The 27,955-nt window shown below is 41.6% G+C and overlaps 2 protein-coding genes across 6 annotated transcripts in view; one reads left to right on the top strand and one right to left on the bottom strand.

The window, feature by feature from the left end:
- The window catches only part of LOC135499230 (uncharacterized), a 59,542-nt gene extending 32,121 nt beyond the window's left edge, over positions 1 to 27,421 (top strand). Inside the window, exons 8-10 of the mRNA XM_064789891.1 lie at positions 1,626 to 1,818; positions 14,903 to 15,117; positions 27,198 to 27,421. Coding sequence (XP_064645961.1) covers positions 1,626 to 1,818; positions 14,903 to 15,117; positions 27,198 to 27,421 — 632 coding nt within the window. The remainder of the gene's footprint in view (positions 1 to 1,625; positions 1,819 to 14,902; positions 15,118 to 27,197) is intronic.
- The window catches only part of LOC135498761 (uncharacterized), a 115,345-nt gene that overhangs the window by 67,833 nt on the left and 19,557 nt on the right, over positions 1 to 27,955 (bottom strand). For 3 of the 5 annotated variants that reach the window (XM_064789169.1, XM_064789174.1, XM_064789171.1), the window contains exon 2: positions 10,121 to 10,274. The exons of the other annotated variants lie outside the window; for them this stretch is intronic. The gene's annotated coding sequence lies outside the window, so the exon portion shown is untranslated. The remainder of the gene's footprint in view (positions 1 to 10,120; positions 10,275 to 27,955) is intronic. 5 annotated transcript variants of the gene reach the window in all.

Below are 27,955 nucleotides of genomic sequence, written 5' to 3'. Positions count from 1 at the left end.
ACTGGACCGGTATTGTTTAGACGGTATAACGATAGTACGATAAAAAAATCCAGACATGGTAGACTGCTGACAATACCGCTATCCGGGTGGCTATGTCTTACAACGTCAGTGGTTACCAAAAAAAAAAATTAAGTAGGGTACCTGTTAGACTTATGGTTCCCAAAGATAATAATCGTATTCATTAGCCTTTACTTTTTCTTTGGGTCGTGGCTTTCCTGGGGGGGCACTTGGCTCTTTAATATAGTCTTGGCTATTCGCTCTTTGTTCTCAGATTAGAGAGGCCAAGTTATCGAGCCGTCCCACTTTTTGATGAGCCTTGCTGAGTCTCTAACTTTGGCCAATCATAACCTTTTCAATTTTTGAGCTATTTTCATGAAATAAAATGGATATTAACCCATTGTTTTTGGTCGTTTTAAATTAAGAGTAAAATTAAACTTGACATTTTCATTGTACTTACACTTTTAGCTTCCGTTACCAATCGATGACAAACATGAAAAACAGAAATGAGACATGTCTTGGACACGTTCCATACCTGACGAATACAATAGAAATATACATAGCGTCGGGCTCTTTAAGCATGTCTACCGACTCAGTCGAACTCTGTCCACCCATTAGGAAAGTTTTTAAGTACAAAATTACATGTCTGTCCTTGATCTTGAAAATCAACGTTTTGTCGTAGTGTGTGCAGAAAATAACCTTCTTATGGTAGCAAACATTCAAAAATCATCTGATTGTCCGTCTTTGTCAGGGACTGCTGCTCAGCTCGACCTTGCGCGTAAAAGTGACTATGATTTTCTGACCAAACTAAACACCAGAGACTACCACAGAGACAAAGTGTGATCGCTGTTCCATGAGGTATACCGACCCGCAAGTTCACCTCTTCTGCGATCCACTCCGAACGCATTGGACCGGCCTCGTCCTGTCGCCCGGTATAAGGAGACCAAATTGGATGATGCGATGGGCTGCCCTGGGAGTCTACATTTGCGGGTATTCGGGGTTTTCTTCGCTACAACTACTGGGAAATGATCGTGAATGTCCCACAAATCTCAGTACCACGCTATGGAACATGAACGACAGTCTGCTCACAGAAACTTTACTGGGCAGACAGCTAGATAACTATGACTTTGATACAAAAATGTTCGTCCTCAGAAAAGCCGCAATCGGCTGAAGGGTAATGGAACTATCTTGTATCGATAAGAGCTAAGTAAATAACTCGACCACTTGTACAATGCACACCTGGGCAGTTTTGTTTTGTTAAAACTGGATTCATTTTTTGTTCATTCTTTTCACCTTATACTTTGTAAATCTTCATAATTGGAGGAACAAACATGTAATCCTAGATAACAAATCTTAAGATATGTTCAGCGCTTCCCTCCCTCTTAGATATACAACTAAGATGAATGGCAGTTTTTTTTCTCTGAATAACCCGATATGTTTTGTGTTATCGTAAAAAAAAGTTGATTTTATATTTCTGTGATCTCATTCTTATCACAGTTACGATGGGTACGTAGCCAGTCTTAAAACATTGACGATCTGGGTTTAATAATAATAGTTTTCTATCTCAAATTATTTTTGCACTTACACGTGTTTGCAACATCACAACAACATGTCATTTTACTTTATAGCTGACAACATACTTTTGAGCTTCGATGACCGTATCAAATTGGCGGACTTCGGAATCTCAAAGAAGCTCGAGGCCAGTCGCCTGACCCATGGAGCATTAACTGCTGATAAAGGAACAGTGCAGTACATGTCACCGGAGGCAGTAAAGGGCGAGGACGACGAGAAAAAGGGGTATGGCTTACAGACAGATATCTGGTGAGACTAAAATAACGCACTGCGTTTATTTGCTTTTCCTTATTAGTTGCAATGTTATTGCATCCCACACTGTTCTCTGTGTATGCACTTCGCATGGGTACATATACTTGATGAGATCATTTCACTGTCCATTGTTTTGCCTTTAACTTACATTCGAGTAAAATCATGATATGATATCATGTTTATCAAATGACAGGCCATTATTCTAGTGTTGAAACCTATACCAAACCGTTAGCAAATAGAAATTAACGATGGCAGTTTTTTTCTAACGCGAGTATGATGCGAACTACTGGTATTTGTGAGTTTTTTGTCACTTCGACCACATGTGCACTACAGTCACCAGTGCTACGGTGGACAACGTACACGATTCATCCCCTGCGTAGCAATGTTCTATCACCTTCTGAATAAAATCTAGTGTACGTTGGGATTGCAATATCGCACAAGTTTATGTAAATTCCTCGTTCTATAAGGACATTTTGATTTCATATTTTCCGGTCTTTATTGGAGAGCGAATATCAGTAAACATACTACGTGAGACCATTCTTTACGAATTAACCGAATTCACGTCTTTATCGTCGAAAATTCGTAGATTTGTAGACTTCTCACAAATGTTCGAAATATGAATTGTTTTCATTGATGATTCAAACTGTGTATGCCGCACTGTAACACTAATTGTCGATCAAGCCTCCAGTCTATGATGTATCAGCTCCAGAATCTGAACTTAGGTCTACCCACATTGGTGCACGGAGATCTAGTAAAAGTGAACGCATGCATGAGGTGTAACGTTCTTAAGGCATGAACGACGAATTTAATCACGCTAATTGTATTCTTTATTTACAATCATCAGCCATCTGCTCGTAACAACAACATACATATCAATTCCGTCCTGACCGTGGTAATTGCCCCGAAGACAGGTTGTGCCAAAACACTACAATCCCTCCCCTTTTTAGCTCACCTCTTAGCAGAGGTGAGCTTATCCCATACCGTGGCGTCCGTCGTCGTCGTCGTCGTCGTCGTCCGTTAGCAGGGCACGTTTCGTAACTGTTAGAGCTATTGAGTTGAAACTTGGTACACATGTACCCTTATGTAATGACACCTTGGAGACCAAATTTCGGTCCAATTCGTTTCATGGTTTGGCCACCAGGGGGCCAAACGTTAAAAGTGAAAATATGCAATATCTCCCTTAATAGTAGTCGGGAAATTTTGAAAAAAATATGTTAGGTACTTCTAGCAAAGGTGCATCATATATCCTCCGGGTTTTTGATTTGACCTCCTTTTCAAGGTCACAGAGGTCAAAGTTTGCTGATTCACTGAACAGTAGCATGTTTCCTGTCTATTTTAGCTAGAAGGTTTTAAACCAGTGTTGACATGTATCTGGGGATTCTCTATTCCAGCCCTAAAATTTCGGCCGTTCGGACATCAAATATGGCCGCCAGGCAGCCATCTTGAAAAATAAACACAGTACTATTACTCCGAAACTAATGATCGGATTGCAACCAAATTTGATCTGGATGTATATCTATGTACTCTCTACTAAATCCTTGATTTTTTATCAAATGTGATAGCCAATATGGGTGCCAGGCGGGCATCTTGAAAAATTCTTAGTTTGGCCACCCGGGGGCCAAATTTAATGTCCAAAGTTAAAATGTTTGATTGCTCGTTTAATAGTGGTCTGATTTTCATAACATTTTTATGGTAGGTACTCCTAGCAAGGATACATTTCATAAATGTGGGTTTTTGATTTGACCTACTTCTCAAGGTCACAGAGGTCAAAGTTTTCCTATGGCACCGCCATTTTACAATGACGGCACGTTTTGTCACTGCTTTAGCTACAGATCCCTAACTTGGTACGAATGTACCCCTATACTCTTAGACTAAACTGCAGTCTTTTTCTGATTCTCAGTTTGGCCAGCAGGGCCCCAAATGTTAATAGTGGACTCTCCCCTAAGGGTGCCTTGAAATGCTGCTAAGTGGGATGTCATAGTCTAAGCCTAGGCAAATGCAGGATTAATTAACCTCTACAGAGCCCTAGGAATTTCAGATGATGGTTGTTTCTTGTACTAGACACAAGCAAACAACATAATTATCCTATTCCTAAGCATTTCCATAATGGGTCATCTGTAAACCAAAGGACTTTTTTTTAAAAGGTGTGTTAATGCTGATGACTTGTTGCATGGAATTGCTTATTTGTTCTTTTGGTAGGCATGTTTTGCATGTTTTGCTGCTTCAAGCTTTTGTTCTGCTGCTGTTTTAACGATTGCACTAACCTGCAAATTTCTGTTTTTCATGTAATTTCATTGTAAAACATTACTTCATTTCTTTCTTACATTTAAAACCATGCTAATGCTTCATCCATCTTCCCTTCACAAGAGGTGAGCACAATGGCCCTGGCCATTTCATTTTAGACAAGTAGTTAACCCCCCAGATTTAACACAATACACAATACTAACTCTGCTTGAATATTACTAAACCAATGTCAGTCCAAGAGTCCTTTAAGCGTACATATAAAACACAAGAACAGCAGAGTATAAAAGAACACTTTGAAACTAAACAATAATGTTACCAGCTTAACCAGAACTAACTCAATCAAAATAGAGTTTAACCATCATGTTAAGAGTTCACTATGGGAGTACGAATTTGAACAAGAGTTCATTTCCAATGAAATGTCTGTCTACAAAGAGATTATCAGAACTAAGATTGCAAAAGATTAACCTTTTGATTACAAAAAACATGAATTATATAGTAAAGCAACTAGGGTAGACTACCCAATAGCTTCACAGTTAGATAAAGGGATTATTCTGCCCTTTTTAGTAAACTTGCTAATATCGTCTATCGCGATCGTACATTAACAAACACCTTAGCTAGGTTTCTATATGTAGGTCATATCAAAATCCTTGAATTTGGTAGGGACTTTGATCTCTCTACCAGACCTAGTCACAATCTTCTGAGGAGACCACTGCGGCACTGGGTCAGTGTCCTCAGCGATATCATCGTCAATTGCGATTTCCGTCTCGATATCGTTATCAGTAGCATCCTCCGTTGTTTGCTCCTCAAATCTGCGTAGATGAGCTGAATTTCTCCTGTACTGTTTTCCTCCATCTGTTTCGACAGTGACCTTGCTTCCCGTTTTTTCCACGACAGTTAGCGGCTTTTCACCATAACGCGTCGTCAACTTGTTCTTTTTCGCTTGTTGCATCAAAACACGATCCCCTACGTTTAAATCACTATCTTTGGCATGACGTCTCTGGTCTGCATAGTCCTTTTCCTTTTTGCTTGCTCTCAGCATCGCGATCTCTAGCTTCCAAATTCCTTGGTGTGTTATCACGCAACTCAGGCAATTTAGTACGGATTTCACGATTAAACATGAGTTTTGCTGGAGTAACACCCGTTGACTCATAAGGTGTAGATCTATAAGACAGAAGTGTCTTGAAAAGTTCCTCTTTCCAGTCTTTGCCTTGTGCATGTGCGATGCGCATAGATTTAAGCATTGTACGGTTTTGTCTCTCAATCTCACCATTGGCCTGTGGCCATAAAGCTGGGCTCAGTCTGTGCTCTATGCCACATTCTTCCAGGTAACATTCGAACTTTTCGGAGATGAACTGAGGTCCATTATCGGATTTTAACGATAGCGGATATCCATGAGAAGCGAAAATCTCATTCAAACTTCTTATCATATCAGTGGTGGTCACACTTTTTACAATGTCCACCTCGAAATATCTACTAAAATAATCGACGACAGCCAGGATGTATTCTCCTTCTGGCATCGGGCCAAGAAGGTCTAGCGCTACATCCTGCCACGGCATGGTTGGCATTTCAGTGCGTTTCATTGGTTCAGGGTAAGACGGTTGTGCCACAAGCTGACACCCAGGACAAGTCTTACACTCACGTTCCGCATCTCTGTCCATACCAGGCCACCATACCTTTAAGCGTAGTCTTTGTTTGGTTTTGACGATACCCAAGTGCCCTTCATGAGCTAGTTTGACAACTTGGCATCTCAAAGTTTTTGGCACTAAGATCCTACAGCCTCTTAGAACAAGTTTACCAACCACACAGAGTTCGTTGCGCACGCATTTGTACTCAGGAGGGCAATTGTTCCAGTGTCCCGTTGCGATACATTCCCTCACAACTTCTAATTTTGCATCGGAATCGGATTCGCGTTCTATTTCACGAGTTGTCAACGCTTTTGGTGTTGCAATTTCTGCGATGAATCGAACATACCCCTCTCCAACGTTAACATGATTGATTTTCTCTGTTTCACTTCGCGTGTCCTCAATCAGCCTCGATAACGCGTCTGCTGCCATTTCCTTTCCGGGAATATGCTTCACTTTGAAATCGTATGACTGCAATCTCAACACCCAACGTTCAATTCTCGCGCACGGTTTCGACTTCTGCGAGTATATGTAAATCAACGGTTTGTGATCAGTCGCTATTTCAAAAGTGATCCCATACAAATATGCATGAAACCTTTCACAGGCCCAGACGATTCCTAGCGCCTCCTTTTCTGTTTGAGAGTAACGTCGCTCAACATGAGACAGACTGCGGCTCGCATAGCAAATTACTCGTTTCTCATTGTTCTGAGTCTGTACCAACATGGCACCTAGCCCTACTGGACTGGCATCAACCACTATTTCAGTGTCAGCCCCTTTCTTGAAATGAGCTAGTTTGTTCACCCTGCACAGTTCATCCTTCAACTTTTTGAAAGCAATGTCCTGCGGTTGTCCCCATTTGAATGGTTCTCCGTGCCTAGTCAACTTTCGGAGCGGTTCAGCTATAGTAGCGAGATTGGGTATGAATCTCCCACTAAAGTTCACAAGTCCCATACAACTTCTTACTTCAGTCGCTGACTTGGGTTTACTTGCTTCAACAACAGCTCTTACCCTATCTGCGGTAGGTGCAAGACCGTTGGCACTCATGTTAAGACCAAAGTACTCAAGCTCGGGTAATCGGATTAAACACTTGTCTAAATTCACAGTTAGACCATTTTTTTCTAGAGTTTCTAGGACTTTGATAAGGCGCGCATCATGTTCAGGGTCACCATTTCCATGAATGATCAGATCATCAGAAATATTCTCCACCCCTTCACATTCAGCCAACACCTGTTAAATAACATGCTGGAAAAGTTCCGGCGCGCATGATATTCCGAAATTCAATCTTTTATACCGGAATAAACCAAGGTGACAAGCAAAAGTTGTGATCCCTCGAGATTCCTCAGCAAGCTCCAGTTGGTGAAATCCTGATTTCAAGTCAATTTTGCTGAATACGGTGCTGCCATTCATCCGCTGAACGACTTCCTCTACTGTTGGAATCGGATGTCTTTCCCGAATTATCGCGGTATTAGCTTGTCGCATATCAACCCAAATTCGTATGTCACCTGACGGTTTTGGAACAATCACCAGTGGTGACACCCACGGCGTCGGGCCTTCATCCCCTTCTAGAATGTCATCTTTCACCAGTTCCTTTATTTTCACTTCCAACTTATCATGTATAGCAAACGGGGTTTTTCGCGCATTCTGAGCTACGGGTTTAACGTTAGGATCCACATGGATCTTTGCCTGATAGTTTTTAAGTTTACCGATGCCATTGCATACCCCTGGAAAACGTTTCTTAATGTCCTCCAGCGTAAGTTTGTCGCATTGCACGGAATTTACATTTAAGCCCACTTTCAGGACCCCACGTTTTTCTGCAGTGTCTCTGCTCAGTAATGACTGTCCTATCCCGTTGATTACCATGAAGTTGGCCTCAACGTTCCGGTCACCCACCTCAACAGTTGTGGAAAATTTCCCAAGTGTATTCAAAGGTTCGCTTGAACCATACGGATACAAACGTTGCGCGGTTGGTTCACTAACACATTTCACACGCTGTTTTTTAAGTATTTCCACGTTGCGCTATCGATGACGTTCGCTGTCGACCCAGAGTCAATCAAAACGCGCACGAAAACACCACCGACTTTGACATCTATTACACCTTTATTGCTCTCGGCGCCTTGGTATAATAAGAATGAGTATTCATCGTCCTCTGTTGCTGTCCCAACGAAATGTACGGGTTTCCTCTTTTTGTCGCGCTTATCTCCATTTTCTTGCCCTCTTCCTGGTTTCTCGCCTGGTTTACGATTCGACTTGGTCTTGCAAACTACAGCGTAATGTCCAACAAATTTACATTTATTGCATGTCGCGTTTTTAGCTGAACAATCGGAGTCTTTGGCAATGTGGCCTTCTTTTCCGCAACGGAAACACGTTTTACCACTTGGTTTACCGCTCGGTTTACCCCATTTCTTCTCCTGTTTCCTGTCGGAAAGACGATTTACTTCAGCAGGTTTGCCCTCAATACGTTTCATTTGGAGGTCCACTGCCTCCATGGCCCTCGCCACACTCAAAACATTGTCCAGAGTTAAATCCGTCCCCTTTTGCAGTAGTTTACGGCGTAATTGGGACGACTTGCAAGCATCCACAACCTGGTCACGTATCTGTTCGTTAGCTGCGTCTAAATCCCCGAATTCACAGTTGATAGCTTGCTGCTTTAATCTCGAAACAAACTGAGCTACTGTTTCCTCTTCTTGTTTCAACTGTCTGAAAACATGGCGCTCATACGCTACATTTAACTTCGGAAGAAAGTAGCCATCCAATTTTCTCATGGCTGCCTTGAACACATTGTCAGTCTCACCCTCAGCCACTGCTACGAATGGCACGTCTGCGGCAGTTTCGAACACATCCTGCACTTCCATCCCAGCGGAATGAAGAAGCAGTGCTTTCTTTTGTGCATTGTTAGTAACACCTTTTCCAACAACGTAATATTCGAAAGCCTTTTTCCACCGCTTCCAACGCGGACCAACACTGGCCAAATCACCTGTACAGTCAAACCTTGGCAGTGGAGCAACATCAACATTCGTTGCCATTTTCACAAAGTTTATCGAATTTAACCCGGATTTAACTTGTCGTATTCAAACTACAGTCTCTTTGGCACATTCGTACTTTTCCTCGTCGCCAATTGTAACGTTCTTGAGGCATGAACGACGAATTTAATCACGATAATTGTATTCTTTATTTACAATCATCAGCCATCTGCTCGTAACAACAACATACATATCAATTCCGTCCTGACCGTGGTAATTGCCCCGAAGACAGGTTGTGCCAAAACACTACATGAGGGTCATCTACGGGTGTCTATAAAACGAAGATTGAAGATTGCAGAATCTATATTACGCAGAGGTCAGAAAAAGGTGGAAAACTATATAGTTTTTCTAATGGCAAAATAACAATGAAGGGTCACTAATAATCGATTCATACTATGTGATCATGTGCAGTACCCTTTAAAGATACCTCCCCCTTAATTTAGGCGTGATATGTCAATAAATGAAAATAATTCCTGTACATAATGTTGATTTTGTGTACATAAGGCCTATATACCCGACCACACCCCCTATGAAAATTAATGAAAGTGTGTGGAATTTGTTGAAATCAATAGAAAAGGGTCGTTTTGGCTTGAAAGTCATGTTGCCAAAGTTTGAAATTGATAACACATTTTCTTCAATGATTTTTGAGAGCATCTTCGTTTTATAGTTCGGGAATTCTTCATTTTATAGTTTTTCTAATGGCAAAATAACAATGAAGGGTCACTAATAATTGATTCATACTATGTGATCATGTACAATACCCTTTGAAGATACCTCCCCCTTAATTTAGGCGTGATATGTCAATAAATGAAAATAATTCCTGTACATAATGTTGATTTTGTGTACATTAGGCATATACCGGACCACAACCCTCTGATATTTCAAATGCAAATCTATAACATTCTGCAGGGTGTCAGTGACGAGTTACTGAAATGATAGATTTTCGGTCAAGTGTCTTCATCAATTAACTGTTGGCATGGTTGGACGGAAAAGAAACTAGGGGACGTCGAAATATTGTCTGGGAAGTATAGTAGCGAATTCTAAAATACCCTGATTCAGAGCGAATGGAGAACCGCTCAGTGCAAATGCACTATGCGCAAACGAAGTCTCGTTTTGAATTCAGCGGCACCGCTTGGGTTGGTGCAAATGTGGAAGCTCTCAAAAACCATCTAATACCACTGTTATCTAAAACCTTTGTTGCATTTGATATATTTTAGAATAGAAATTGATACTTCACTGTCGGCGTTGATTGTCTCACCAAAAATTGCGAGGGCGGAGCTGAAATGTTGGCCAAAATCTCGGCTCTGCCTCTGTTTTGCTCAACATTTTGGCTCCAATAATATGAATCATCCAGGTATACTCTTGATGACGTAAGGTAACCAAAGGGGTGTGATTAAATGGTAGCACGCTTACCACATAGCAATGGACTCGAGTAGAGAAGCCTCGCTGCTGCACCCGGGTCATCACGAAGATTGGAGGGTCCCTTGAAGGCGGCAGTATGTTTCGAGAACGCCAAAACACTTGTGAGGTTCAAGGAATACCGGCTGATTTAAACGACTCTACGGTACTGCAAAAGATAGACCGTTTTTATTTAGTAGACTGACAAATCATGAAAAACTACTTTCTACAAATCGCATATACCGTCGTCTAAAACGGGAAACGTACGTTTGAAGTGTGCCCTATAACGATATTTCACGTGTTTTAGTATGGTTAATCCGTGCACCCGAAAGGTCGTACATCCGTATGTTTGTCGGTGTTCATCAGGATACGTCTTGATGTGATGTGCCAGTTTGACATTCCAATATCATCCTAATGATAGGAAATGAAATACCTATTTGCAACACACAGTGTAGCAGACATATACAGCGTGGTCCTTCGAATAGTCCACGGTCAGATATTATCGAACTTCGATTGCAGGGATGATTTTTAGCGGACAGTTACATGTTTCACAAAGTAAATCGCGGCTATGAGGTAATAATTCGCCTATTTCAAATTACGCAAGAACGTTGTGTGGGTGGAACACTTAAAAATGGACTTATTCTCACAATTACGGTAGTTTCTAAGGCGCAAAACGGAGTGGATTGTCTGCTCAAGAAAAGTGATAGACCATTGCTACGCACTGCATTAATCGTGTACGTTGACCACCGTGGGTGTGGGGATTCGGACAGTGTCAGTAAGGACCTGTCACTATGGTTACCAAAGCGATAGCAGACGACAGTAAAAAATTGAAAGCCCAGGCAGATTCAACAGCGAATACTTCCTTTTCTGTGCTACTAGATGTGGGTTTGCTCATTGTTATATCTCGATGATAGCAACACTTCTGTTGATATGTTTGTATTGATGTAGCTCTCTGAATAAGTAGATGAGATTTTGTAGTTCTACGTCTAATTTAGGATACAAATTATGCTTATTTCTACTGTAGCGTAAAACCGGGTCGAGCAGTAAGGCGTCACCATTAAAGAAACAAAGACAATAAATGCCACAACCCTGGGCATCCAAATATCGACGAAATTAACTAGTTCGTCAAGTACGATGTCACCACTGATCTGACACCAATCTTATTGTAATGGACCAAGGAACTAAGTAAGAAACAGAGGGCTTAGACTTCAATTCTAATTGATAAGTTTTAATGATAAACTGAGCTCATAACTATTTACAGTACTTACACATTCTACAGCATCATAATTCCAAGCCAACACTTACGCACACTAATATCTCCCACATAATCACCACATGATTAATCCTTTCTGAAGCACACTCGCAAACAAAGTGCAAAAAAGTATAGGCCAAACAGGCTGACTCGTGAGGCCTATAGTTACAAGAGCCGCCATCAGATAGCCACTGATGCATTGCCAGGGAAGGGTTAGACTACCTTCATGCTAAGTTGTTCTAGCATTCTGCAAAGGAGCTTTCCCAAGAGGATATGTCCGTCCACCTCTCATACTGAGCTTTCCTAGCATTGTCCCTTAGACAAAAAAATTGAGGATTTGGCTACCTCTCATGCCAAGTCTTGCTGGCATTCTCCAGTGGGTTTGCTTTGAGGGTTGAGCTACCTCACATGCCAAGTCGTCCTGGCAACCGTTCTGTTTGCTCCAGCCCGTTCCACATATTTTATACCAATATCCTGGTATCCAGAAGTATTAAGGTAGCGGGAAGAGATGGGCGTTTGTTTTTTCTGAGTATGGGTGTGTTGGGGGGGGGGGGGGGGTATAGGGGTGTCTGTTGACTGAATCTAGGTAATAAAGGTACAGGAAAAAAGGTACAGGAAAAAAGGTACAGGAAAAAAGGTACAGGAAATAAAAGTACAGGAAATAAAAGTACCGGAAGTAAAGGTACCGGAAAATGAAATGGCCAGGGCCATTGTGCTCACCTCATGTGGAGGAAAGATGGATAAAGAGCATGGTATTGTGTCATGTAGTGTTAGGTTTGATGTAGGTCCAAGCAATTACAATTTCCCCAAAATGGCCAATTTACAGTACATTCGACCTCTGTGACCTTGAAAAGTAGGTCAAATCAAAGAAAACCCGAGTAGTGACACATTGAATGGTTGTTAGAATTAGATGTACCTATGATATAAAATTGGTGCCAATCGGGCAAGTCATTACTAGAAATAATGGCATTTTGATGAATTTAGGATTTGGCCCCCTCCCTGGAGGCCAAACGGCAAATCATATCGCACCAAACTTCGGTACCTGAGATCACCTGACCAAGGGGTACATGTGTACTTAATTTGTGATCAATAGTCATTGCAGTTAAGAAACATGCAATAGTTACGGCCTGACGGCGAATTTATGCCATTTGACCTCTGTGACCTTGACAAGAAGGTCAAATTAAAAACCTGTGTGGCATATACTGTATGGTGGTTAGCTGTACCCATGATATCAAATTGGTGGCAATCGGGCAAGAAGTTAAGGAATAATCACATTTTTAAGGTTTTTGGATTTTGCCCCCTGGTGGTCAAGTGGTGAATCATATTGGACCAAACTTCAGTCCCTGAGATCACCTGACTAAGGGGTAAATGTGTACCAAATTTGGTATCAATAGTCATTGCAGTTTAGAAACGTGCCATCGTTACATCCTAACGGCCAATTTACACCATTTGACCTCTGTGACCTTGAAAAGGAGGTCAAATCAAAAACCTGGAGGATATATGATGCACCTTTGCTAGAAGTACCTACCATATTTTTTTCAAAATTTCCCGACTACTATTAAGGGAGATATTGCATATTTTCACTTTTAACGTTTGGCCCCCTGGTGGCCAAACCATGAAACGAATCGGACCGAAACTTGGTCTCCAAGGTGTCATTACATAAGGGTACATGTGTACCAAGTTTCAACTCAATAGCTCTAACAGTTACGAAACGTGCCCTGCTAACGGACGACGGACGACGACGACGACGACGGACGACGGACGCCACGGTATGGGATACGCTCACCTCTGCTAAGAGGTGAGCTAAAAAGGTACTGGGAAAATAGGTACACAAAATGGCATAAATAGGTAAAAAAGTACACAATTTTTTTTCGAATTTTATTTGAATTCTCTCTTTTTCTATTCATAACTTTAAGTTTTTTTGTTTCGTAGGCATTGCATAGGCCTTAGAAATAGGTATATCAAATTTCCAGTATACAGTTATGGTTTTCAAGAGACAAAACACGGCTATCAAGATCATGATGAATGTGAAGATTCTAGGATAATTCCCTCTGCAAAAGGTTTAATTGATAAATTTACCAATGTTCATCATAGAGTCCCAGTGTTTACGAAATGTGCCCCGCCAAAAGACAACAGACACTTCGCCATAGCAAAAGCTCACCAAACCCCTCGGTTCAAACGAAATTTTGCTATTCTTAGCTCACCTCTCAGAGAGGTGAGCTAATACCACAAGCCCCCGCTATGGTTATACATGTGGGCACTGTCATGACTGTACGCTGGTTCACATTCATGATTCAAGCTCTACTCTGTGAGAGTATCACAGGTCTGAGCTGCAGCTTTACAGCGCTCAGGACTAACATTCATAGTTTGCCATCTCTGCCAGCTAGGTACCCATTTACTCCAGGGTGGAGAAGCAAGTAGGTTAAAATGCCTTGCTCAAAGACACAAAGACGAAACAGCGGTGGCCCTTCCGAGAATCGAACCCGCGACCAACCTCTACATCCGGAGTCTAATTGATTAGCATTCAAAAGGGCTTCACCGTATCCCCTGGAAATACCTATACGACACATGCCGCGTCACCGCCAGAATCTGGGGGTGACGTAGCATGTCTGACCGCTGATCCGTCTATTCGGGCCCTATTTGTCAGCACTGTTTCATCATGACCAAAACTTTTTGCAGCCGACCAAATAATTGTAAAATTGAGCAATTATCTCAAGCTGAATACAGATAAAGAAGCCTTATACTTAGATATAAAAATAAATTATCAAAAGGGATTTCGAAATAATATTTTCACAGTGCTCGCTCGATTGGCGTTTGTAACACGTGCTTCTTCGGTTCTTTTTGCTTGGAGTTCCCGCATGGCCCGACTAAATGACGCAATTTTCTTGTAGAGGAAATCAATTTTTTATATCAGCATTAGCTAATATTATCCGTGCCCATGAAGTTCTATTATGCCGTCAATTGATTTGTGATCGCATTAGGCCGAAGTTACATAGACCTCATTCGTTCATTTCCCAGGACTCATTTTCCCCTTTTGCTTTCGTTCCCCTGTAAAAGCACGGCCTTGTGGCGTGCATTCACCGAGGAATGAAAGAAAAACCCGGAAAGTGACTCGTGGTAAATGAACGAATGAGGCCTATGTAACTTCGGCCTTAGGGTAAATGGTTATGTAGACTGATAAGTCACCCTTTTCAACGATTCAATATGCCATGAATATGCCAAGTGTCAAATCATTATTTACATCTTATTTACATGTCAAACGTTATTCTTTGACCAATCAAATATGTTTTAACTCAACATGATACCAGGTGCAGTGCAAGTGACTATAGGAGCACGTAATGACCTCCGGGTAAACGAGGTTGACCCACGACCTCCTGATTATGAGCCCGGTGCTCTAACCACTACGCCACTGATCTTGCTCATAGACAAGTGTCAATGTAACAACACTGCCATAGCCACACGGCAGCAACATGATCGCCTCGTGAATGTTATGTATGGTGTTATAATTCACCCGATGCTAAATCAAATGTGTATCCTATCCACAGGAGCGTTGGCTGTGTTGTGTTGGAAATGGCCAAGGGAACTCGTCCATGGAGTGAGTCTGGAAATGCAGCACATGTGCTGTTTATGATTGGAAAAAAAAATACTCCTTCCGTTGCTGAAAATGTTCCTGATAGTGTGAAAGATTTCCTCAAGAAGACCTTCATTGTGATCCCTAAAGATCGACCATCTGCCAAGGACCTTCTCCAAGATAAGTTGCGTAAGTTACACTCTCATGTTGAAACTTATTCGGTCATCTCACACGGTAGGAGTAACAAGCACTTTCCTAATGACATATTATAGACAAAGCGACTGAAGTCAGGAAAACTCAAAACGGGTATAAGCAGGGATCATTATTGTATCATTCCCTTTTGAGATGTCACTGCTGCGGTTCTATCATGGTGTGCTGAAGTATTTGAGTGGAGGAAGGATGATGTATGTTCTGTAGAGAGGCAGAGGTTGATTTTTCCTGAACCAGTATGCGTGCAATATTTTGTAATAATTGAAGTAATATTAAAAGAAATCACATCTGTATTCAATCAATCAATTCACATTAATCAAAAATAAAAAACGTGGCCCGCATGTGGTAGAATTCACATTTAGGAATCTAAAATATACGGGATAGGGTCGGGAAGGAGTAAAATATATATAAAACTCCTGGGCTGCCTGAATAATTCCAACCATTTACAACTCATTGGTCGCCTTTGATATACCACATTATTCCCAGCCAGGAGTTGAAATTCAGGACGGCTAATGACCGATTTTACAGTACACAACTTACTCTCGACAACCCACTATTGGTCGAATCACAATAAACATGATAAACTACAAATACAACCATACGACGCATATATCAAAAACAGGGGATGCAGGATATTATACGCAAATAAATCTTTAGGTCCCACTCCACAGTTTTAAAATCGGCAAAAAGTGTCCAAAAATACAGTGTCAAAAATACAGGTAACCGGAAAAACGCCGACCGACCGACCGACCGACTGACCGACCGACCTTCCGACCTACTAACCCAAGGAGTTTCGTAGTTGAGTCACAGGTCTCATAAGTCAATGTGATATATCCAATCCACGATAGCAGGTCACGTGAAATGAAATTGTAAACAAGCGCACGTGCGCTGGTCAAATGACAACAAATGCATGTTGCGCGTTGCAGTTCATGCATTGCATCGGTCGAGACACTCGAGTAGAAAAACTACAGTGCATAGATTAGGCCCAAATCATGTTTTTATATCCACCGACCATGTAGACAAAGCATATCTTTAGAGTATCGTTATCAGTTCCTTACCGCGTGAACTCGTTTTCCCGGTATAATTGACTGGAGATGCTGCTGTCAGACAAGTCGGACTCCATCACGTCCATTGCGCTGGGCACTACACAGATACATGTGCTATAGAGAAGCGAAAGGGATACTGCACTATGACGGTAGGTTGGCAGGTCAGTCGGTCGGTCGGTCGGTCGGTCGGCGTTTTTCTGGTTACCGGGCTATGAGGCGCGAATGGGATGCCGTAAGTGAGGTTGTCAGAGTCGGCGAGTAGGTCGGTCGGTCGGTCGGTCGGTCGGCGTTTTTCCGGTTACCAAAAATACACGTGTGTTTTCGGGGATTCCTGATTCAACGGACAAATACACTGCTTTGCGCCGCTTTCACAACGGATTGTGTTCATAAATTTAAATGTACATGTACTTTAAATTGCCTATCTCATGGTTGTAAGCTGATCTGTCAGATAAATTTTCCCTCCGAGTATATGGAGGGCGAAATTTGCAGAGCTCGAGAAATTTTTGGCCTGATTCTTGGCTATCGAGCAGGATTTTGGGAGCATCAAAGGTAGCACTACCTACTGGCAAAGAAAAACGAATTAAACGCACTGTGTTTTAGAAAAATTCATTGTCTCCATAAAAATCATGCCTAATATCAGTCCTAAAGTCTCCTCCTTTCACTGCCGACATGAAGGGCCAGGAATTCCGTCGGAAGCACCATCATAAACGGGTGACCAATCAAATTGCTAGACACAAAGTAATTGAATGACGGCCTGAATTAATAGTGACAATCTCAGAATCAGGTTAGCCTTCTTTTATAAAACATGCACTTTGCATTTGGGTCAGGTCAGCATCCCTGGAACCGTAACTCATTGAACACCTGGTCCTTCAATTATGATGGCTTTCAGTGCGTGTCTCGTGCGACAACCATGAGTGAGTGTAATGTTAGTGCTGTCGCGATATGGACGCGTGGGAAAAGAAGGGCATGTAGGGAGACTACTGATAAAGTAACAGCCCTTCTGATGGCCGATCAGGGGGGGAGTTATCGGCGGTGAAGGAGAATATACGCACAACGAAAAATGTGCAAGTATGTGTATCTGTTGCCAGTAGTTTCGTCTCAGATTCCCTGTTGATCACACCAGATGCTGGTTTGACGTCTCACTTTGCATTTACATTTTTGGGCGTTATCCATTCAGCGAACGAATAGACCGCTTTGCGCCGTTTTGACCCTGGATTTTTTTTTTCTAAAATTTAAAAGTACATTAATTTTCTATATAGCTTATATGTGCCTGGAAATCTTTCCCTCCGAATATTTTGGCGCAAACTTTGCGAAACACTTGAATATTTTTGACTGATTTTTTAACTGTTTGCTGAATCTAGGTGGTATCAAATGTGAAGCAGCCTACTGGTATCGAAACTAATAAGAAGGCTGTCTTAGGACTTTGCCTCCATACAAATTGGAAGGTTTGAGTATCTGGTTGCAGTAGTTTGGTCCCAGCATGCATATGGGGGTGATGCTTCGTGTGTCACACCAGGCACTGGCGTCTGATGGATTTAATGAAACTGAGGAGTGAGACCTTAGTTTAACGAAAAAGAAGTGGAATCCAGCTGATTATCTCTTCCTGCAGTGGTTGTACTTGTACTTTGCCAAGTTCGCGCCACTTATACTCGGAGGGAACATTTTCTGGCACATAATAAGCTAACTCCCATCAGATTTAATGTACTTTTCAATTTTGGAAAAAAAACAGGGTCAGAACGGTAGTTGATAAAGCTTGGAATCAGTGAAACCATGTAACCAGTGATAAACCTTGGAATAGTCAGTACTAAACCGTGGAATCACTGTGCAAGTTCTGCGTGAAATCGGGCGCGTTCCTTCCACGATTTATACCCTCCCAACTGCCAATCTCGTCCCAGCTGACTTTATTGATAGCAATTTGCCAGTAGTTCCAGAATCAACCTTTTTGTGGAGGATGACGTCATCATTGAATGCATTGGAAATGTGTTGTTGTCGTTAAAAAATAAACTTATATTCATGACGGGCCGCCATTTGCATATATCTAATTATTGCTCTTCGATGAAAGCAAAAGTAAGCTTTTGTGATTGTTTTGTATTCCATATACTAAAATAAAACGTTTTTCTTAGAAGAATCATTTGTATATATAATGCTCTGATAATGCTCAGTAGATATGACAAACATGCACACGGGAATCACTAAAAAATGTGTCCGCTTAGAACTGGTTACATCACGAAAATATCTCTACATCCCTCGATGTGTACATGAATATGTACGAAATCACTCACAGCGAAGGAATTTATTCACATTTTTCATCTCCAAACCCGGCTAAAACCTTCGGTAATAAACCTTCATCTACGTTTCTACGGATAAGTGCCAGCCGGTACTGCATGATGTAGTCAATCTTCTCTGTATCACCCTGTATGATCACACCGCTCCGTAGTTCAAATAGGCCCCGTGTAGTGGCGTAGTAAGCGGAGCGCTGATCGGTCCATATTATGGGTGTGTGGTGGGCGTGTCGTGACGTGCATGCCTATATTTGGGAGATCAGTAATGTACACTGGAGGCGAGGTATGACTGGGTTGTTCTAAAATATAGATTATTGAATCGGATACGCGACTGATTTCTAAACTACCGTCAAATTCCGATCTGATCATGTAAAAATAAGCTCCAAATATTGATTCGTAACCACCTTAGGTTCAAATGGCATTATTTCATGTTTTTATGCATTTTCAGGACTGATTCCAAGGTTTATCACTGGTTTCAAGGTTTCACTGGTTCCAAGCTTTATCACCTAACGGTCAGAACGGCGTAAAGCAGTCTATTTGACCCTTTTATCCCTTGAGTGTACACACCCAAAAATGCACGTGTGAAGCGGACGTGAAACCTGCGCCTGGAACGAACTTTGCAATGCCTATGATCTGGGGTACAACTTTAAGGTTGGGGTTAACATACTGCAAGCTCTTCTGACAAGTGGCAGTCCTCTGAACTAATGCTTAATTAACGCCATTTACAGGGGTTGGGGGTTGCACGGGACCGAACATTCCACAAAAAAACAGGCTTTTTCAGTCGAAGCGAGGCATGTTTCTGCTAACGGAAAGAAAATAAATTTGAAGTGTTATCCCCTTGAACAGTAAAGAGCTCCAGGAATGATGAGACCGCACATACCGGAATGGGACGAAACATCCCGGAATCCGCGGATTTAACATCCTAGCATTCACTGTAAAAACTGATGGGTAATATCCGCCCGAAAATGCTTATGAGAATGGGTTATATGATGTACCCATCGTGGGTAATCTGATGTGCCCATTCCCGATGTGCAGGCTAGCCGTGGGATTACTCATTTATGTGGATAAGATCCGCCCGAAATTACTTTTGAGAATGGGTAATATGTAGGTCCTTGTCCCAGCAATTGCTTTAAAGGAGTATTGGGTAATTTCCTTGTCCTCACAATGCTTGGCGGAAGAAAATCATTTTGATAAGATTTTTTGCTGCGCATTTGTGCTTCATACTCGTCTTAGAGAACGTTATTCCCAAAACAGGCTCCATCAAGCAGAGCATTTCTTATTGAGCTATATGATAATGCCAATTATGTTACGTATGCATGTATACATCCCGGATATCGGTAATTTCAATAGTATTGTTGGCCTCAAAAATTTATATCGAGGGTATTCAAGTGTGACGAACAGCGAATTTATGTCAACTAATGCTGTTTGATGACGACTTGTGATGCCCTTCTGATGAGGTTACTCGTTTGCCTAGGCGGTTACACTGCCAGTAGTGATTCTTTCACCCGATGTCGATAGGTTTCATAGTCATGGGTTCAAGTCTATCCTGACCAATCTATTTTCATTTTTAGATAAATCGAATGTAATGTTACGTCCCCCCCCCCCCCAAACAGCCTTTTAGTTTAATAGGCTCCGTAATGCTCTGGTTTCAAACTTCATCCGGGTCTATTCTTATCATTTTCGGGGGCTATTAGTAGAATTATACTAAAACGCATTTTAGGCCTTTTTTAGAACAGTTTGGTTATCATAACTTTAGGAACTGTCCGAAAAGATCTCTTTAATTTCATGAATAGATGAATCAACAAATTCATTGGTAAAACCACCTGCTCTCTGCGCCTGTGTTAACGTTGCCAATGGATTTCTTATTATCTATATCGCTGGACTGAACTCCCCCTGGGTTTAAGGGGACTAAAGGCAGGAGAGGGCGGTTAAATTAGCCACCTTTTTGGTGACTTATAGTAAGGGCGCCACAAGGTCATTTTGATTCCCCACTAAATACATCCCCCGTACAAGGGAAGCGTGATTAGTTTTGATGACTTTGTCTTTGGATAACTTTATCTTGCCTACCTAGCTGCTCAGAGAGTCCATTTGACAGTATTTTCGATTAAGATGATAATTATTTTTTCGATTTCAAAATAATCCAGTGCACTTTTATAAAAAAGATCATAGCCAAATTGAACAATTTAAAATAAAAATGGGTAAAATAATAATTTATGTGAAAAAATGAATTAAAACAAGAGGCCCAAGGGCCTGGCGCTCAGCTGAGTAAGCAGATACAATTCATAGTTTAGCAGTTTTACTGATACTTTTAGATAGATTTGGCAAGGACTATATATAGTTACAATAACCATGGATGCTTCAATTTGTCAACTGTGAAAGATGTAAGTGACATCACATGAAGTAATGCAGTGCGAGTGCGACATTTCCAATAGAGCCAGGATCTATGTCACAGTGACACACAGACAGGATTGGTTTTCCTTCTGGTATCAAAATTGATGTCCTCATACTAGTATGTCCTGAAAAGGTATTTGGACACTTACATGATCATTGTACCGTTGAGCTTGGGTCTGGTGCAATACCAACTTGAAATGGGGGGGTTAGTGGATTTAGCAAAGTGTTTGGGATGCCCTGTATGTGAAGAAGTAAGATAAAGAGGTGCTTAAGAAAATTAACTTTATTGTTAAAAGATTGACCTGACCTGCAGGTGATTGGAATTTAACAAAGGCTGATTGCAATCATGGAGTAAATTATATAAGAATCACTGATTTGGCAAAGATTATTACATTTACAAGACGTCAAGATGGAAAGTGATTGGACAGTGTTTGCCAAATCCGGACCTACTTTCCGTCAATGCTGAATACGTCGATGAGAGCTGTCGAACTATCATTCCATGCAAAAAATGGCAATGACAACACCACTAATAACTTCAAATTATTTTCCGGTTATGATAACACAACACGCATCTTCATGATCATGATCTTTCTCAAACTAACTGAATGACCTAATCGCCTTGGACGCACAACCACATATCAATCCGCCCCGACGATCGACACATCCATTCGATTCGATAACACTCGATACAGTTTGATAAATAAACAAAGTTTTCGTGATTTTAGCTGTCAACATCAATGGCTATGATATACTCCTGCAGAATAGTAGAACTCATAGAACTAATTTCCGAAGTTTCCAATAGTTTGAACACAACTCAGAACATCACCCATCAGCCAAGGAGGATACCGCGGTGACGTCACATCACGTGATCACGACCCATATTACTGATCGCTATGGCCAATCAGATTCAGTCTACTGACAGCACCAGCACTAAACACATCTCCACGTCTCACTGTCTGGTGTGCTCCTGTACACAAATACACCAATAGACATGAAATATTGCAATACCTTGTATGGATTCTTCCTGTGTAAAATAAAATTTACAGAGCAATTTAACTTCCACGAATAAAAAAGACGTTTGGCGTGGCCAAAGTGTGGAAATAATGTCTCCGCTAAAATACACTACGAAATACACTAGGCAATGCACTACGCGCTACACGGTAGAGATGCAGTTGAGTTTGTTATTGTTTTGTCCTACAGGTCTCGAACTTGTAAAATCTGTAAACATGCCTCCAAATCCCATTATGATAATGAAGAGATTGCCCCATGTCTGGGAGACTGTTTTGAAACCATCGCTAATTTTGCCCATCAGCTGGACTCAGATCTGCATAAATTACGACAAATAATGAGGTCGTCGCTTCAATTTCGCAAAGGAAGTTGACTCCATTCGAAGGTTGTTTTGACCAAATTCCGTTGAACTCATCGTTATGAGGGCATTTGAACACATTCTCGTTGATCTTTTCTATAAACGTGTGAAGATTCGTACCAAAATACATTTCCGTAAAGGCTTAAATAAGAAAATTTGTCACTTACAAAATCATCGCTCCGGGAGAAATAAAAAGGTCACCGCCATTTTCTTGATGATAGTACTCCAGGTAACCTCGACCGCGCAGTGGAAGGTCGAGCCGCCTCGTCAATTTACCCCAGACGAGCCGTTCATACAGTGAATGCACTGGCAATACCAGCAGTCCGGTATTCCCTGGTTCGAGGTTTTCATATCAGTTCGCGGCGGGAAATTTAAAGCGGGGTCATCTGGGGTCAAACAACAGTTTTGCTCACTACCGCCAACTGGTGATATAAATCCACACTAATCTATTTTATATCAAAACTTCTGTATCATGAAGACCTTTTCAACTTTATTTCAAGCTTTTATCTCCTCGAATAGAGCGTCAAAAAATTGTTTTTTCATTTACGCCTTTTGCCCCCTGGGGAGCTGAATTTGAGTCGAATCGCCCAAATTTTTTTCTGTAAGCAACATTTTCTGCGGTGTTTATATACAAAACCATATTTGAAGTGCCTCGGCTGTACGGTTACAAAATGCCCAACATGGCTAGATGGATGGCAGGATGGAAGGACTAACACCAATCAATTAGCTATTTGACTAGCTCCGCTGACTTTGTCAGCTGAGCTAAAAAAGGATTGGCAAAATATCATGCCGTGCCAGCAGGGCTACTGAGTGTGATGCACTGGACAATTCGGAAAGATAGCGTCTTAGTAATCGTTTTGACTACGTCAAATAAATTAGGATCGCTGTTCGTCACACTTGAATATATACCCTCGATAAACGATTTTGAGGCCGAGAAAACTATTGAAATTCCCGATTTCTGGGATGTATTACGTAACATAATTGGAATTATCATATTGCTCAATGAGTAATGCTTTGCTTGATGGAGCCAGTTTTGTGACTGACGTTCTCTAAGACGACTATAGGTGGATTCATACTCCGACGCACGACCATCGCCGGCGTCGAACGCAGCGTCCTGCGTCGGTCGCCTATGCCATTGCACGATTTTGTAGGCGTCATATCGCGTGACTATGAATGCTCACGCGATTATACCATTCTGCCACGTCAAAATGGAGGAGGAGGACGCACTGCTTATTTTAAATGTCCAGGCAATGGTTGTCCTCTACAGGATGCAAAGGAAACACCACCGACGAGATATGTATGTGAGGGAGATATTCGCTCGGCGGTGGGAACAAGGGGACTTTAACAATCTAGATCTGGAAATGTCATAAAGACATTTGTAATGTTTTACTTCACATATGAGTAGCTCTTCTGCGTCCGACATTTTAACTTCGTTATGTGAAGAAGCTCAAGCGTAAAACGACGTAATCAATTCCCATTCCCCGTCTTTCCAGTTTGAACTAGGCGCCTTTGAAAATATGCATAAACATGAGTCCTTGGTCCCATGACCAGAAAAGTGATCATTCATTGGTACGACGCCGCGATCGGACGCAGAGAGTTCAAATTTGTTGAACTCTTTAATATCGCACGCCGACCGAACGCGCGTCGAATCAACACCAAGACGTCGGCGTCGAGAATTTGATCGTGCGTCGGTCGCCGGCGGTCATGCGTCGGAGTATGAACTAGGCTTATGAACTTGTATGAAGGACAAATACAAAAAAAAACTTATCAAAATGATGTTCGTCTGCCATTGCTTGGATGTTTGGTCCTTTCCGGGATGTGTGGTCCCATCATTCCTGGAGCTCTTTTCTGGTCGAAGGGGACAAACTTCAAATTTATTTTGTTTTCGTAAGCGGACGACAGAAAATGCCTCGCTTTGAATGAAAATGCCTCTCATTTTCGTGGGATGTTCGGTCCCATGCTCTCAACCCCTGATTTACATGCAGATTTAATTCATTTCGTCGCGCAGGTGTGCTCTTTTCAAATATTTATTTCAATGCCGTTTTCGGCTTTCATGGTCGGTCAATCATAGATAGGCCCATTGCCCTGGTTGCAATTGACCACAATTGCCGAACACAAGTGACCACAGAATAATATCCGAACAGCTATGGGCACTGGCGGGAATGACGTGAATTACAAATACAAAGCAATAACTGGTGGTCGGCATGCAATATTTTCAGAATTTTTTACCTTTTCTCTTGATGGTGGATAGATTCAAAAAAAATATTTTTGTACAATACAGCCATCTTTGCATTCCAGATCCCCCCACATTTTGTGCTCGGACATATTGCATATAGGGCTCAGACCCAACAAACAGGGCTCAGTCCCACTCCATTTGGCCTAAACCCTCATTTGGTCATTGTGCTCATGCACAATCCATCAGGCGCAAAAACACTTCTTCCTATCGGTGGACATTTAAATAAACCTGGGCCTTCTCTTGATGATATGAAAGTCTCTGTTCTCAAGGGATCACTTTATAATACTGACACTACACAAAAGAGAATTACTGAACAAAAGTTGATACAACACTTTAACTGAATGTTGGCCTGAACCATGGTTTCATGTCGCACTATAAATCATAATCATCATACTTCTTTGTACACCTACGCTTGGACACTATCTATTACTCCCTTGTCTCCTTTGGCCGTTACATGCCTCTTGTCCCCCCCCCCCCTCTGACTACGATGCATATTGGCTAGTACCTTTTCTCTTTAAATCGGTCAATAGCTGTCCCCTTGGTGTGAATTCTTCTTGTTTTTGATACGGAAAGGAATTAATCAAAAATAAAACTTATGGGCTACCTGTGGTTATTCAGTGCGCCACAACGGTTTTTCCCTCTGACTGTGCATGCTCAGTCAGCAGACCTGGTGGAAGAGAGGGTGCAGTCATTTAAAGCAAAAGCAAAGAGATTTGCCCCAGTGAGCCCTTCCTGAGCAACCCGAGCATAATATACTTACAGTCCGGACGCAGTGGACCGGCCTCGTCCCTCACCCTATTAACCATTGCAACCAGTGGAGAGCTTTCTGGAGGTTATGTATGGATCATGCGCTGGGCTAATGAATCATTATATTTCATCTTGTACTCTAGTAATTCATTGAATTGAGATTCACAATTGATGAGCCAGTGACAGTTAGATATTTACTACACACTTTACACATACAACATAGCATACACGTTAGGTTATTTCGAATTTCATCCAATTTTACAAAACAAAAGTTCTCCAAAGCTTGAAATTAGTCGTTTTGGATACCCGAGACCGCTAGGCGACGCCGATCGAAAGAGTGGAAAAGGAGAAAAGAACCAGAATCATGTCAAGAAGTTCTATTTTGATAAAATACGCTAATAATACCTATTTTAATAAAATACGCTAAATAGAACTTCTTGACATAATTCGAATTCTTTCCTTTCTTTCCTCCCTAGTGCATGGTAATATCGTAAATGTTGAATATAATATGGATTTTTCTTGAGTAAATATATGGTCTGCACTGCACTGTATTGTCGTGAATTCCCAAATCTCCAAGCCTGGCCATGTTCACTGTCTCTAAGTAATCGACTTTCACTCACTGATGAGAGTACAAGACATAACATCTCACGCTTGGCCATTTTGCATTTGATGAAAGGCTTACTGGACTTTGCGCAAAGTAAGCAACGCAACGCAACAAGCGCAATGGGGGAGCGACCATTATATTCGACCGCTTCAGGTTCTGTTCCTAGTAAATTAAACCAGGGGCTAACACGGCCACAGAATACCTCCAGTGGATAGTGCTTTGGTCATGGTTTATCTTGAGATGTACTCTTTTGTGTGGTGCAGATTTGAGCCCCCTGTGTACTTCAATACGTAACATATATATCTTCCATCTGCCACGCTGGCGCCACCTATCCATCCCCACGTCGCAAGATAATAGTCCCAGTGATTTGCACTTTAGCCCCTCTATTCATGATCATAGCGGCAAATGTATGCTTAGTTAGATGCTGGCGCCCTCTATCGATCCCCATGAACCAGGCGAAATTGATATTCCAAACTACCCTTATGTCACATGCTAGACCCTTTAACTGCCAGTGATTTGCATGGGTAGGTTCCTCTATGGCCAAGGCAAATATATGCTCGGTTAGATGCTGGCGCCACCTATCCATCCCCATGAACTTGGCCAAATTCATATTCCAAACTATACCATATTGTGACAAGATAATAATCCCTTTAACTGGCAGTGAATCACCTGCAACTAAATAAAGTATGCCTTCGCTTTGACTGCCAATCCATATTATAAAACCTAATGTGTTCTGTGTCATGGCTTGTATGTGCTCGACTTATGTGTGCTGCTTGAATCAAGCTTGCGTTTGGCCTTCTTTTGCAATGATAACTTCCCATGTAACCACGACCCTAGGATGACCAGGCTCTGTATTGTCTAAGGAAAATTAAAAAACCTAGGTTGCTTTCTTTGCGCAAAGTCCAGTAGGCCACTATGGATAGCCTTCATATTTCACCATATTTAGGCAAACGTTGTATATTTCGCACTCGACGCGGGTTTGCAGCACTGACATAGGGTGGTAACCTTTAAATATAACTGCCCTGAGATGGTGGGATTTTCCATATTCATTATGTTACTGATATCGGCTGCTGACCCTCTGTATACTCTGTTTTGACGTGGCCCTGATGAGGCCATTGTTAAAAATATTTTAAAGCATTTTCTTTTCAATTGTCCATCAAATGCAGACTTTCAGCATGCTTTACACAGTTGCCTCAGCATTACAACATTCACGCTGAAATCTCTGTACCCAAATTGGAAATTATTTCGTTATCAAATTAATATCTGATTCCATCATATGGGTTATCCTCTTGATTTTGTTAAGTATTTATGAGTGAATCGTGCTTCTCCATTATTTAAACCATAGACAATATAAACTGGTGTAACGTTTACTTGCTTTGCGTTTCAGTCGCTGGTATCACTTTAGACCGCAGTGGAAATGTCCGTCTCTCTTCAGCCGCTAGTGGAAAAGCAGGTACCCCTCCAGCCGATAGTGGAAATGCAGTTATCTTTTCAGCCGCCAGTGGAAATACAAGCATCTCTTTAGCCGACAGTGGAAATACTGATAACTGCTGCCGACAGTGGAATTGCAGGTCCTGCTTTAGTCGACTGTGGAAATGCAGGTATACCTAGGCAGTCGACGGTGAAAATGCAGGTATCTCTTCTGCCGACAGTTGAAATACAGGTATCTCTTCTGCCGACAGTGCATAACGAGACAAACAAAGAAGGTAATTCGTTCCATATTATGTTTCAAACATGCTAATGGATGATATAAGATTAGGGCTCGTAATTCGGATACATCAAACGCTATATAAGTCGGCTAGTTTCCCCAAATGAGAGCTTTGCCTCGAGAGGTGCGCGCAGATCAGAAAGAGGCGAATTGTAATGTAATAACTGTAGCATATAGACGCACTGGGTCTCATGTTTTAACGCAGATTGTAAACCTGTACATGTGCTTGCCTCTATATTTTTGCGATTCACGAAATGAAAAACTAAGAACTTGTTTTTCGGGGACTTTTTGGCAGAAGAGTAGACGATTTTATTTCAGTTTTTCCGATAAAAATAAATTTTTGCAAATTTTTAGTTTCACTTAGAATTAAACGAGATTACATCCGAATTCGCAAAAATAAAGAGCCAGGCCATATTGTACAGTTACAGTATCATTAT

The sequence above is a fragment of the Lineus longissimus genome, chromosome 14 (genome assembly GCF_910592395.1).
Source record: "Lineus longissimus chromosome 14, tnLinLong1.2, whole genome shotgun sequence".
NCBI lineage: Eukaryota > Metazoa > Nemertea > Pilidiophora > Heteronemertea > Lineidae > Lineus > Lineus longissimus.
This window is presented reverse-complemented; position numbering and strand designations above follow the sequence as displayed.